The sequence below is a fragment of the Triturus cristatus genome, chromosome 3_2 (genome assembly GCF_964204655.1).
Source record: "Triturus cristatus chromosome 3_2, aTriCri1.1, whole genome shotgun sequence".
NCBI classification, from domain to species: domain Eukaryota; kingdom Metazoa; phylum Chordata; class Amphibia; order Caudata; family Salamandridae; genus Triturus; species Triturus cristatus.
Window position 1 is genome coordinate 842271427 of NC_140584.1, and position 13680 is coordinate 842285106.

General features: G+C 42.8%; 1 protein-coding gene across 3 annotated transcripts in view; it reads right to left on the bottom strand.

Annotated features, from left to right (window-relative positions):
* The window catches only part of SEBOX (SEBOX homeobox), a 293980-nt gene that overhangs the window by 99985 nt on the left and 180315 nt on the right, over positions 1-13680 (bottom strand). For 2 of the 3 annotated variants that reach the window (XM_085649106.1, XM_085649105.1), the window contains exon 3: positions 13197-13298. In XM_085649106.1, the coding sequence (XP_085505232.1) occupies positions 13197-13251 (55 nt within the window). In that variant the 5' untranslated portion in view covers positions 13252-13298. Of the gene's footprint in view, positions 1-1889; positions 2034-13196; positions 13299-13680 lie in introns of those variants that run through there. The other variant, XR_014980014.1, reaches the window with a different exon arrangement.

Consider the following 13680-nt stretch of genomic DNA (forward strand, 5'->3'; position numbering starts at 1 on the left):
TAGAGGGGAGAAGTATAAGAGCTGTTTAGGGAACAAAATACATTAAACAATTACTAATACCTGCCTTCCCAGACATTCCTTTAGCTTTGGGGACCTGGAATAATCTGAACTGTCGCATTTACATGCGAGAGAGATGGTTAGTAGGTGTTTTGGCAACGATGACAAGGGCGATGGATGGTGCAAGCTGCAGTGGCCGCCTGGTCAGAGCCCTGGCACTTAATATTTTACAAATTAAGCACTGTAGCTGGCCAGAATTGCTTTGTAACAGCCAGGCCTGGGTTTGCCTCTCTTCGCTCGCTGTTCGTGTGACTGCCGAGGCTAAACTGCGTCTTTCATGTGCCGGTTTTCCAAAATCTTTGGTTTTGAATGCGTACTTCACTGCTCGGACTCCTCATGTGCCATATTTCTCATATTTTGAAACAGGATGAACGGATTATTGTCAGATTATTTCACCTGGCCGGCAGAACAGCACCAACGTGCGGCCATCTTGCCTCGGGCTCTCTAGCGCCCCTAAAATAGTAATTCTTAGGCTCATACCATGATGAATCTGCAGTTTTCATTCTATTCTACAAGAAGATTTCCTCTATGAACCCTCAAATTGGGGGGGGGGGGGGGGTGAGCCAGAAGACTTTCTGATGCTACAAGGGATGCTGTCTGAAGTCTCACTGATTTTGCTGCTCATTTGGTAATTCAAATTTCCAAAATTTGCACCTATTTTGACCTATCTCTGATAGCCTTTATGGTAATGACTTTATGCATTTATGATTTCTGTACCATACTTTTTGAATTTTAGTATTACATCTTCCTAAATGTTCTAATCTTTGAGTTTGTGCTTACTCAATCAACTGTATTTTTGATAAGCTGTATGGTGCCTTATCTTGGTGACACATTGCCTCATGAAATTGACCTTTAACACTATCTCTGTTTCATTCACCAGTGGTTGTGTTGTTGAGATGTAATTTTTGAGGTGTTCAATTTAGGGGTTCCACGCACCCACAAGAGCATGGGCCATCATGCAAACATGACCTATAGAGCTGCCAGAAATAAACTATCCACAAATCGCAATATGAGGGAACACTGGTCACTTTGTGCAAAATTGTAAGCTGGTAGAGGAAATTACCATCCAGGTTCACATGTTAATGAATAATGCACAGGCATTATATAAACAAATGGTTTGCTTCCGCTACAACCCACCAGCCCATTGTTGCAGCACTCATGGATTATGAGTAGAAATATTGAAATTATAAAAGTTGTGCTTTAGAGAAACAGAGAGGGCTCAGAGTGGCATTTGAGCCTCCCTCAAATGTAATCCCTTCATCTAAAAATATTGCAACAGCATCCAAAAAAGATCTTCCTTGATCATTGCTAACTAGTCCCTTTATCTCTTTAGGAGGTCTGAGATGAGACCCCAAGAGACCCAAGCAATCAATATGCAAACCCTGCCTTTTCACTAGACCACAGACAAAGCTTTAGCCAGCTAGCAGCCTTTTTCCGTTCATTTGCTAGCGCAATATGAATAAATCACTAGAATTAGTCATTGCTGACCTCTCTCAATGCTCACATAAAATGGAGGTTCAAGTGGACTTTCTGCAGGCAACAGCAACAGCTATCACAGAAGTGGATAAGAAAGTGAGCCTTCTGACGCATGTTGCTGCATAGACATTAAATCTCAGGTGCCTTTACTGGACTGTTTATGTACGGCAGTTATAGCTAAACTGCAATCCCTGCCAAAGTTCTTGCACTCTGTGATAGACAATGAAAAAAATCCTAGCTTTCTATTAATGGCTCAGAGGCGCAGATTATGCTTTACTTCCTTTGCTTTTATTACATGACTTCAAAACAGCAGTCCTTTTAGTATCAAACAAAAATAAATTAATGTTCCCAGAAAAACTATGAAACCACAATTTTGTGAACAACCAATCATAGGTCAACAGTCCCAAAAAAGTTCTTTGTTTCTGTTAAAGTTCCCTTTTTCTTCGTGCAAATCACACTGCTGCACGCTGTTTATGCGTTCTCTTTGGAACAATCAGCTCCTATGAAGAGATAAAACCCGTAAATACCTGGTTTCAGAGAAAAACCGTCATCAAGCATAATTCTTGAACTTCAGTGTTGTGACTTCAGCAGAAAAATATACTGTTAAACAAATACACTCATTAAGCATAAATGCTACAATCAACGGTGAGCCTTCGCACCAGCATGTATATTAATAGAAACTGTTGTGATTCCTCTGCCTTTAAAACAAGCAGAGTTATTTATCCTTAAAAAACCCTCTCCTTTCCCGTGTAAACCTGCACCACCAATGTGTAAAATATAATGTTTGTGTCTGCAACTGTGTTAAATGTTACTAAAATGTGAAATGTAATGTTTAGTCTCTAGGCAACGTTTCAACAATGTCCTTTATAGTTTCATGGTATTATTGCATTACGGGTACTTTTTGCTTCTCGTTTGCTTTTTAGGTGAACTATTTAGCATAATATGATCATTGGACTTTATTCTCTAAGATTGCACGCTGTTTAGAGACGTCAGGATGACAGTGAGCTCAAGGCGTGTGTAATGAATCTGGTTTTCACTAAAAGAACACACCCAACCCCTGCACTCCCTTTCTGGGAGGTAAATATATCACTGCACCTTAAAAAATACACGTTGAACAGCACTTCCTAAAGATGAGGAAAGAACACAGCGCTCCCTTTAGGCAAGGCAAGGCAAACAAATTCTGGTGCATTTAAAATAACACACAAGTTTATTAATGCAAGATTTTAAAAAGACAGGCCGAACATATCAATTATGGCAGACTCAAAGAAAACTATTGATTAATGCAATGTTAAAAAAAAAGTAAGCCAAATATATCAGTAAATGCAGATTCTCAGATGTTAAATGAATAAATGAACATTTGAAATAGAATGCAAAATATATGCAGATGGCAAAGATTAGAAAATATATACGAGAGAGAGAGAGAGAGAGAGAGAGAGAGAGAGAGAGAGTGGTTAGGAACACCTCACCGACTGATTCTGCAACATCCTTGCCCGCTCTTTAGCTGGGGAAGCCCTTTCAACAGCCCAGATAGGAGTGTCAGTCAAGACTCAAGTTCCATCACCTTCCACAGCAATACGTCTATTCTGTGGTGAACTTCCACCTGACCTACGAAAGCTTCCAGCTTAAATATCATTATTCAACGTGAGGCAAAGTTTCTAGAAAACCCTGCTCCTTTCTCATTGGACAAAAACGAGCAGGCTGTACCAGTCTGCGTCAAGGCCAAGACAGTGGCTGGCCAAGCCTCTGTATTTTGACTCTGAGATAGAGTTTGTACATTCCACAGATAATATCCAGTTCACTCTGGTCAGTGAGGTGCCAAAAACAAGTGAGGAGCAGAAAGACCTTGAATTATTAATCGCAAGCTCTGCTGTGTAGGTAGGAGCAAGGCAAAGTTAGACATGAGGCCATGTCAAAGCCAATAGTAAGGACTCATAATTCTGTGCACGCAGAAGCAAGGCAAAGTCAGAACGCAAGATGACATGAGACCATGTCAAAGCCAACAGTCAAAGTCAGGAAACAAGATGAGATGAAGCCATGTCAAAGCCAATAGTAAGCACTTATAATATAAATGTACTGTTCTACTCCATGACAGCTCTCACTTAAAGACAGCAAGATTATAAGACAAAAGAGAAGCAGGCATATGCAGGACCATTCTACATTAAGGCTAGGGTAAAATAACACGCTAAAGTCAGTTAGAATGATGGTAGTCGGGGGTCATCATAGGGTGCCAAATCACAAGAGCGCCTCTTTTATTACATTGCACCCCATGACCCTCGACTATCATCATACACATATATCAAAAACAAAATCTCTCAACTAAAGACACCACTACTAGTAAAAAAACTGCATTTCCAAAATACATGTTGAAGCAGTAACTCGTGCTGAACTGAAAAATCACAAAATCATAAAGGTACGTAGGAATAGCATAAAATGGAGTCAGTTATGTAAAACGGAGTCGATGGTCAATATATCTTTCCCCCACTCATAACGGCCCATCCCTTGACTAAGGACTACTATAATACATCGGTCTAAAGTCAACCACTTGGGGACGAAGCATAGATAAAAGATTAGGCACACACTGAATACAACAACAGAATGATACCAAGACACATATTGCTACTGCTATCACACCTAGAACCGAGCGAAGTTTAGCAAAATCTGATAACCACCCAAACAACCAATCCCACCATCCCTGTTCCACATTCTGCTTGACTTCTTTGGCTAATCTGTGTAAAGCATCAATGTGGGATTGGATTGATTTAGAATGATCTGACAGATTAAAGCAACACATTCCCTCGTAATCTGAGCATCCATGATCATGTTTCAGCAGTATATAATCAATTGCGGCTCTGTTCTGTAATATGGCTTTTCTAGCACCCCGTACATCTAATAATAATTCTGCTAAAGCAATTGATGTATGATTAATATTTTTCGGTACAAAAGGGGGTGGTGATGGACGGAGCATCAGAACCAATCAAACACTCACACCCAGTCAACAGATCTGGGTTTGATCCATCACCGTTCTTTAGCCCACTCTGCCACCCCAGTTCAGACATGGCCATATGCAAATCAGTCTGACCCTGTGCCTCATGGGAACAGTCCAGCCCAAACTGCCAAGCCATGCCTTCCCTGGACCGGAAACAAGCTTCCTAGGACCGGTTTCTGGCATTTCAGCCATCTTCAGCCAGGCTTGCTTGAATTCAGTGGCAAAGTGAGCAAGGGACTCACGTCTGAGCATACCCTGCCAACTTATGGCGAACAAAGCGGTACAAAAGGGGGTGGTGATGGACGGAGCATCAGAACCAATCAAACACTCACACCCAGTCAACAGATCTGGGTTTGATCCATCACCGTTCTTTAGCCCACTATGCCACCCCAGTTCAGACATGGCCATATGCAAATCAGTCTGACCCTGTGCCTCATGGGAACAGTCCAGCCCGAACTGCCAAGCCATGCCTTCCCTGGACCGGAAACAAGCTTCCTAGGACCGGTTTCTGGCATTTCAGCCGTCTTCAGCCAGGCTTGCTTGAATTCAGTGGCAAAGTGAGCAAGGGACTCACGTCTGCGCATACCCTGCCGACTTATGGCGAACAAAGCGGTACAAAAGGGGGTGGTGATGGACGGATCATCAGAACCAATCAAACACTCACACCCAGTCAACAGATCTGGGTTTGATCCATCACCGTTCTTTAGCCCACTCTGCCACCCCAGTTCAGACATGGCCATATGCAAATCAGTCTGACCCTGTGCCTCATGGGAACAGTCCAGCCCGAACTGCCAAGCCATGCCTTCCCTGGACCGGAAACAAGCTTCCTAGGACCGGTTTCTGGCATTTCAGCCGTCTTCAGCCAGGCTTGCTTGAATTCAGTGGCAAAGTGAGCAAGGGACTCACGTCTGAGCATACCCTGCCAACTTATGGCGAACAAAGCGGTACAAAAGGGGGTGGTGATGGACGGAGCATCAGAACCAATCAAACACTCACACCCAGTCAACAGATCTGGGTTTGATCCATCACTGTTCTTTAGCCCACTCTGCCACCCCAGTTCAGACATGGCCATATGCAAATCAGTCTGACCCTGTGCCTCATGGGAACAGTCCAGCCCGAACTGCCAAGCCATGCCTTCCCTGGACCGGAAACAAGCTTCCTAGGACCGGTTTCTGGCATTTCAGCCGTCTTCAGCCAGGCTTGCTTGAATTCAGTGGCAAAGTGAGCAAGGGACTCACGTCTGAGCATACCCTGCCAACTTATGGCGAACAAAGCGGTACAAAAGGGGGTGGTGATGGACGGAGCATCAGAACCAATCAAACACTCACACCCAGTCAACAGATCTGGGTTTGATCCATCACCGTTCTTTAGCCCACTCTGCCAATAATATTTTTCACCATTAAACTTGCCAATCTACTAATAGTTCTAGAGTTATAAATGGCTAGGCCTGGAATTCCTACTAATGCAGCAGCTAAACTAATATATTCAGATTTGGATAACAAGTGAACTTCAGAGTCACAATGTTCACTAAGCTGAACAGCTTCTCTCGTATTCTGAGCATGTGATGCTGGATCTAATGGAAACATCATCAGACCTAATCTAGCAAAGGCACATGGCCCTCCTGTGATGTTCGCTGGAATATATGTATATGTCACATTCCCACATGAGAATAACCACCCCACAGGCAACTTGACATGCCTGAAATGACTGGCAGCAGATAACACATTTTTGCTCACCATGTTGTTTTGCACATTTGCACAAACATTGTCATGTCTATGTTGATATAAAACTTCTTCCTGCCAAGACATAGTGGATCTATTTCCGTCAAGTCGAATTTGAGCACATTTACCAATGAGAGTAGGGTCGCAAGTTAAATTGTAACAGAGGTCGGCTTCCGTAATGTTAAACATGACCACTTGTGTCATGTTCTTCCAATCTGCTTCAGCAGTGTCTGGACAAAACCGGCAGAATTCATATGGTGAGAGATGAGAGTTCACGTCATGTTCCTCCACTGCCCGGTCTGCATTTGTGACATTAAAGAGTTGCAAAAGCAGTTCAACAGGGGTAGGCATTGCTACGAGGCACATGGAAACGATATCCATGGTGCTCTTCATGTTGGACATGCAGAAGTACGATCTATTGAGGACTGTCTGTGCGAGGTAAGACCACACATTATCAGGTCGAGTCAGCAGCGCTGTCAATCTGCGCGGTCGACTGCCCACTTCGGGGTAAGGGGCTCCTCGTCCTCCCCGGCCCCACATGCACACGCCCAAAAGGACTCCAACGAGCACAAGCAGAGCACAGACACGCAATACTGTGATCTAAAAGAACAGAAACAAAACAGGTATTACTCATTCTCTCAAGTAACATTTGTCAGCAGGCACATGTTCCCATTTTTCCTGCCTTGGTTTCATAATCAATAGGACATTGTCCTTTCCTGTTGCAATGATTTCCGCCTGTTCGGGGTACTATTTTGAGACTCTACCCACATTTTGGCTCCTGGGTTCTTATCAGTAGAGCCAAACCCTCCTTCCCCACATACGGTAAGGAGGGCTGGGGCAGTCCCCTTCTTAACTACCCCTCTGTACACCGGCATAATCACCATTTGAGCAACTCTGTCTCCAGATTGTATGATCAGATTTGCATCACCACTGTTAAGTAGGATGACTTTGATTTCACCTTGATAGTCTGCATCAATAACTCCTTCCAGCACTTGGATGCCCTTTAGAGCCAATACAGATTGAGGGGCAATCAAACCAAAGTGCTCTGGGGGTATCTGAATTCCCACTCCCATCTCAATGAGTGTAATATCTCTTGGTTTCAGTCTGTACAGTTTCAATGCATGCAGGTCAAGACCTGCAGCCTCCGTTGTCGCCCGGTATGGAGCCAAAGCTCCAGGAGCTGTCTCCTAGTAAAGAATGGTATTGGTGGTCACATGTGGCTGAATCTGCAAGGCTGGAGTTAACATTCGCATTAAAAGAGTCTCTGCATTTGCTAAAGGTCTATTATTCACAACCTGTAAGGCTTCACTCAAATGATCTCTCCAGTTTTTAAAAGAGCCGTTAGACAGCTTTCTCAATTGATCTTTCAACAATCCATTCATGCGCTCAATCAAACCCGCAGCCTGTGGGTAGTATGGGACATGAAAAATCCATTCAATATTGTGTTATACACAATATTCCTGCACCAATCTGCCTTTGAAATTAGACCCATTGTCACTTTGGATCTGTAATGGAATTCCATAATACAAAATCAGCAAGTCTAATGTTTTCAATGTATTCACCTGAGTAGGACGTTTACATGGAAACGCTATCAAATATCCAGAGTATGTATCCACAGCCGTGCACACATATTGACATCCTCGACTAGTTGGCAGAGGCCCGATGAAATCTATCTGCCAAATCTGCGCTGGTAATTTTCCTCTACCTCGCTGTCCTCTCACTATCTGTGGGACTGATCTATGTCGGGCATGCTGACAAACAGGACACTGCAAAATCACAATTTTAATCAAATCTAGGGGAATGTGTATCCCTCTATTCTCGGACCACCTGCTAGTAATCTGTTCTCCAAAGTGTACGCATTTCTGATGTGCCGAATTCGCAATCCCAACCAGGTCAGAATCCTGCGTTGCCACCTCGGCCTCTGAAATCTTAGCGTTTTCATCTGTGAGGGAATTAAACTAGCGGTCAAGTGAGTCGGTGGAGCAATGGGCATCTATGTGATACACGGTAACTGTACTTTGTGTCAACAAGGTCCAAATCTTTTTCCACAATTCCTTGCCCCACACTTCCTTTGCATTTATCATCCAATTATGAGCATGCCACGTGGGAAGTCAAGTTTCTAACCCATTGGCAGTGGAGCATGAATCAGTGTAAATATGACATGTTCCTGGCAATTCTTGTTTCAAAGCTTGATACACAGCATATAGTTCTGCAAACTGACTACACTTTCCTTCTCCAATAGTGGTCAACAATTTCTGGATCACAGGATCGTATGACACCGCCTTCCAGTGCCTCTTAGCCCATACATACCTGGCTGCCCCATCAGTAAACCACACATGCTTCTTGTCCTCCACGGACAATTCACTAAATGGCTTACCCCACTTTAAAGGAGACTCCTGCATTTCAGGTACATCATGCAATACCGCTGTCTCTTCCATTGGCGCCTGCGCCACCTGCTCATGTAACACCGTGGTGCCTTTGGGACCTACTGGGGCCCTATCCTGTATATACACCTTTCATTTGATTATGCTGGCTTCCTGTGCATGTCCAATTCTGTGAGTCTTGGGGGAGTTCATCACCTACTGCATTATTGGAATTTCAGGTCTCAAATCAAATCATGCCATATAGTCAATTGCTCAATATCCACCAGAGCCCAATAGCATGCAAGCAACTATTTCTTAAAGGGGGTGTACCTCTCTCCAGCATCTTGCAATTTCTTTGTCCAAAACCCTAATGGTACTTTCGTTGTTCCCTGCTTCTGCCCTAAACTCCAATTAGCATATGGTCCTTGTACTCTCACATTCAGCTCCACATCCCCCTCCCGCACTGGCCACAAATCCAAAGCGTACTGAATAGCCTCTTTTGCCAATTCAAATGCAATCTGCTGTTGCTATCCCCATTCAAATGCATTTTTCTTTTGCGTAACTTTGTACAATAGGGCCAAAATCTGACTCAAGTGAGGGATGTGCTGTCTCCAAGAACCAAACAAACCATTGAACCTCTGTGCTTCCTTTCTGTTTCTGGGCACTGCAAATTCTCTGATCTTTTGTTTCACTTGAGGCACCACCTCTCTGTGTCCCTGATGCCACTGAATACCCTAAAACTTCACACTCTGAGAGGGTCCTTGTAGTTTGGCGGGATTTATCTCCAATCCCTTGCTCTGCAAATGCTCCACAATCCTGTCTAACTTTGTCTGCACTTGTTCTTGTGTCTTTCCCTGTATCATCACATCATCAATGTAATGACAAAGCTGTACTCCAGAAATAACTGACACCTCATCTAAATGCTCTGCCACCAGCCAGTGACAGATCATGGGACTATGCAAATACCGTTGTGGTAAATTTTTAAATGTCATTTGTCTACCATCCCATGAGAAACTGAATTGCTCTTGACATTCAGGGGCAATTAGTATTGAAGAGAAAGCATTGGCAATGTCAACAGTCGCATACCAAGTCCCAGGGTGCTTCTGTATTTTCTCAATTAAAGTAACAGTGTCTGGGACAGTAGCAGTTAAAGGTGGTGTATGCTTATTCAATTCACGATAATCAACTGTCATGCGCCAAGTATTATCACTTTTGCGCACAGGCCACATGGAGTTATTCCAAGCGGTAGTGATTGGGGTCACCACCCCTGCCTCTATCAAGTCCTGTATGGTTGCACTGATCTCTTCATGCCCTACTGGAATTCTGTACTGTTTCAAATGAATTACCTTAGTAGCCTGAGGCACCTTCACTGGGGGAATTTTCAAGTGACTCATCCTTACAGCGCCAACTGAAATGTACTTCTTTGATCCAAATTGATAGTACAAATCCTCCAAATAAAGTAATTCCCTTCAAAATATCAATTCCAATAATATGTTCAGAGAGGGGCACAATCAATATAGTGTATTCTCTTTTTGGTATTCTCCCTATTTTCATTTGAACCTTTGTTTGCACTGCTGGTGTCTCTTTACCACCTAAGCCTGTGATTGTGAAATACTGTCCTTTAAACTTTCTGGGATTTCCATATATTAAAGTGGCAGGTCTCTCCCCCTCTTTCCTCTGCTCCTCGCTCTCACCCTCATCTGACTGTCTTTGCGTTTTATTTTGCTTATTCACTCTCCTGCTTCCTTCCTTCTTATCCAAACCTCTTTTTCGGTACATTTCCCATAGACTTTTAGTCTCTATTCCATCTACCTTTTCTTTCTGCACACCATCTTTTAACAAAGCCATAAATATATCTCTTCTAGACAGCCTGTTATTGTCTGTATGAGTCTCAGACCTGGAAGCTCTTTCAGTCTTTATCCAGTCCCCCAACTCTCCAAACTCACACACTTCCTCAACCACCAGCCCCAAAGTGTTACCAGTTTGATTGATTGGCAAAGTCATCATCACTTGTTTATATGCAGGGGGAGCTGTACGAATTAGTCTATTTCGCACAGACGCATTCAACAGCCCATCCATCAACCTATGAGCATTGTCCAGAAAAATAGCAGTTTTCATCACCTCCTCCTTAAGCCTCTGTATAGCATCTCTCAATGTATACCAAGGTTTGTCATTCTTTGGCCAGTCTGACTCTGTTGGGTATTTATGACTACATCCAATCACTGCCAAATGCAAAAAGCTGATTTGATTATTGTCACTGTAGTTCCTAAACTGCTCCTGCACTGTAGAATCAGAACTAAGCGTACAGAATTTCACTTCATCTCCGTGATCTAATATTACACCAGCAGCACCCAGATCAAACGACCTAACCATCCACGTAAGCAGAGACTCTCTGGGTCTCTGTCGGAATCTGTCTGAAATGTCATTAATCTCCTGCTGAGTAAAATCTTCCATAGAGTCCATCGCAACTCCCTGTGGATAATTAGGACCACCTTGGATTTTTCAACGATATATGGGCTGCGCCTGAATCACTTTGCATTTCCTTAACTCACTCTGCTTGTCAGCCTGGCTACGCTCGTCAAGTTTATCACACTCTCCACCAGAGTCTGAAAACTCAGAGGAATCCCAAATATTTCCATCCCACGTTTCAGGGTCCCAGTCTATTCCAACCTTAGAAATAGCTAAATGTACTTTTCTCTTGTTAACCCTTCCTCTCCTTTTCTTATACTTGTATTGTGCAATACTAACTACAACCTTTTCTGATACAGTCTGGTAAGTTTCCAGCTTATCTTGCAATAATTTATTCTGACAGGTTAACATGGTAGAGGTATTTCTGGCTTCAACAAACTTTTTCTCTAATTTCTCACATTCACTTTGCAACGGAACATATTTGTCATGTATGAGACGATAAGCATTTAAAAGGATCCAACCTATTCTTCCTAATGTAGAGAGTTCCTCTCCCTTTCTCACAGGTACTTTTTGCAAACACGCAAGCACTTGCGCTGGCTCAGCGTCAGCTAACCACACACTCCAATTCTCACTTCCTAATGTACTATATGGGACTACCTCCCATCCAGGAATTTCAGTTGGTATCTGAGAATCTGCTTTTGATATCCTAGAAAACATATTTTTTGCCCTTTAAAATCAACATTCAAATCCTGTGAGAATGATGCCAAGATGTAATGATTCTGGCTTTTCACTAAAAGAACACACCCAACACCTGCACTCCCTTTCTGGGAGGTACATATACCACTGTACCTTTAAAAATACACTTTGAAAAGCACTCCCTAAAGATGAGGAAAGAACACAGCACTCCCTTTAGGCAAGGCAAGAAAAACAAATTCTGGTTCATTTAAAATAACACACACAAGTTTATTAATGCAACATTTTAAAAAGACAGGTCGAACATATCAATTATGGCCGACTCAAAGAAAACTATTGATTAAAGCAATGTTAAACAAAAAGTAAGCCAAATATATCAGTAAATGCAGATTCTCAGATGTAAAATGAATAATTAATTGAACAAATGAAATAGAATGCAATATATATACAGATGGCAAAGAGTAGAAAATATATAAGAGAGAGAAAGAGAGAGAGAGAGAGTGTGGTTAGGATTCTGCAACATCCTTGCCCGCTCTTTAGCTGGGGAAGCCCTTTCAACAGCCCAGGTAGGAGTGTCAGTCAGGACTCAAGTTCCATGACCTTCCACAGCAATACGTCTATTCGGTGGTAAACTTACATCTGACCTACAAAAGCTTCCAGCTTCCAGCTTAAATATCATTTTTCAATGTGAGGTGAAGTTTCTAGAAAACCCTGCCCCTTTCTCATTGGAAAAAACCAAGCAGGCTGTACCAGTCTTCGTCAAGACCAAGACAGTGGCTGGCCAAGCCCCTGTATCTTGACTCTGAGACAGAGTTTGTACATTCCACAGATAATATCCAGTTCACTCTGGTCAGTGAGGTGCCAAAAACAAGTGAGGAGCAGAAAGACCTTGAATTATGAATCGCAAGCACTGCTGTGTAGGCAGGAGCAAGGCAAAGTTAGACATGAGGCCATGTCAAAGCCAATAGTAAGGACTCATAATTCTGTGCACGCAGAAGCAAGGCAAAGTCAGAAAGCAAGATGACATGAGACCATGTCAAAGTCAATAGTCAAAGTCAGGAAACAAGATGACATGAAGCCATGTCAAAGCCAATAGTAAGCACTTATAATATAAATGTCCTGTTCTACTCCATGACAGCTCTCACTAAAAGACAGCAAGATTATAAGACAGAAGAGAAGCAGGCATATGCAGGACCGTTCTACATTAAGGCTAGGGTTAAATCCCACACTAAAGTCAGTTAGAATGATGGTAGTCGGGGATCATCATAGGGTGCCAAATCACAAGAGTGCCTCTTTTATTACCGCGTGTTACCACCGGTGAGGCATGGCCAATACAGAACAAGGTAGTGCCACGCCCCACGTCACATTAAAACGTGCTCCAACGTGATGCCATTTTGGGTGTGGCACTTCTATTTAAAGCCACACCTAAGTTCCAGAACCTACTTAGTCTTCCATCGTCTTCCTGGAAAGCTCCTGTGACTTCATCCTTACCTGAAAATATGGCGCGGCAAGTCCAAGGCCCAAGGTCTTCACAGGCAACATCCATCAGACATCAAAGGAAGTTTCTTCGTGACCCGCTGAGCAGGAAATGACCTGAAAGAAAAAGGAAAGACAAACCAGCTAAGTTATTTAATTTAATCTAAGGCGCCCATCGCAAGACAGTTCATTGTACTAATGCATGGAAAGACAATTTGTGGACAGTATTTATTTAAAGAAAATACTTTTTGAAACTTAAAAAAGCCACAACAAAACCCATGATGAATGTTTGTAACTAAACAGGAGAAGACTATTGTTTGTTTTGGAATTTTGTTTTCTTTTCTCTAAGTGATCATATTGATGGACCTCATTGGGGATAGTGAAAGAATGTAAGTACAGTTTTGCAAAGAATATTGTGGAATCCTAAAGGGAGTAAGATTGCTCAGGTGTAATTTGATAATATTTTCTTTCTTCAAAGAAAAGAAGAGGTAACCAAAAG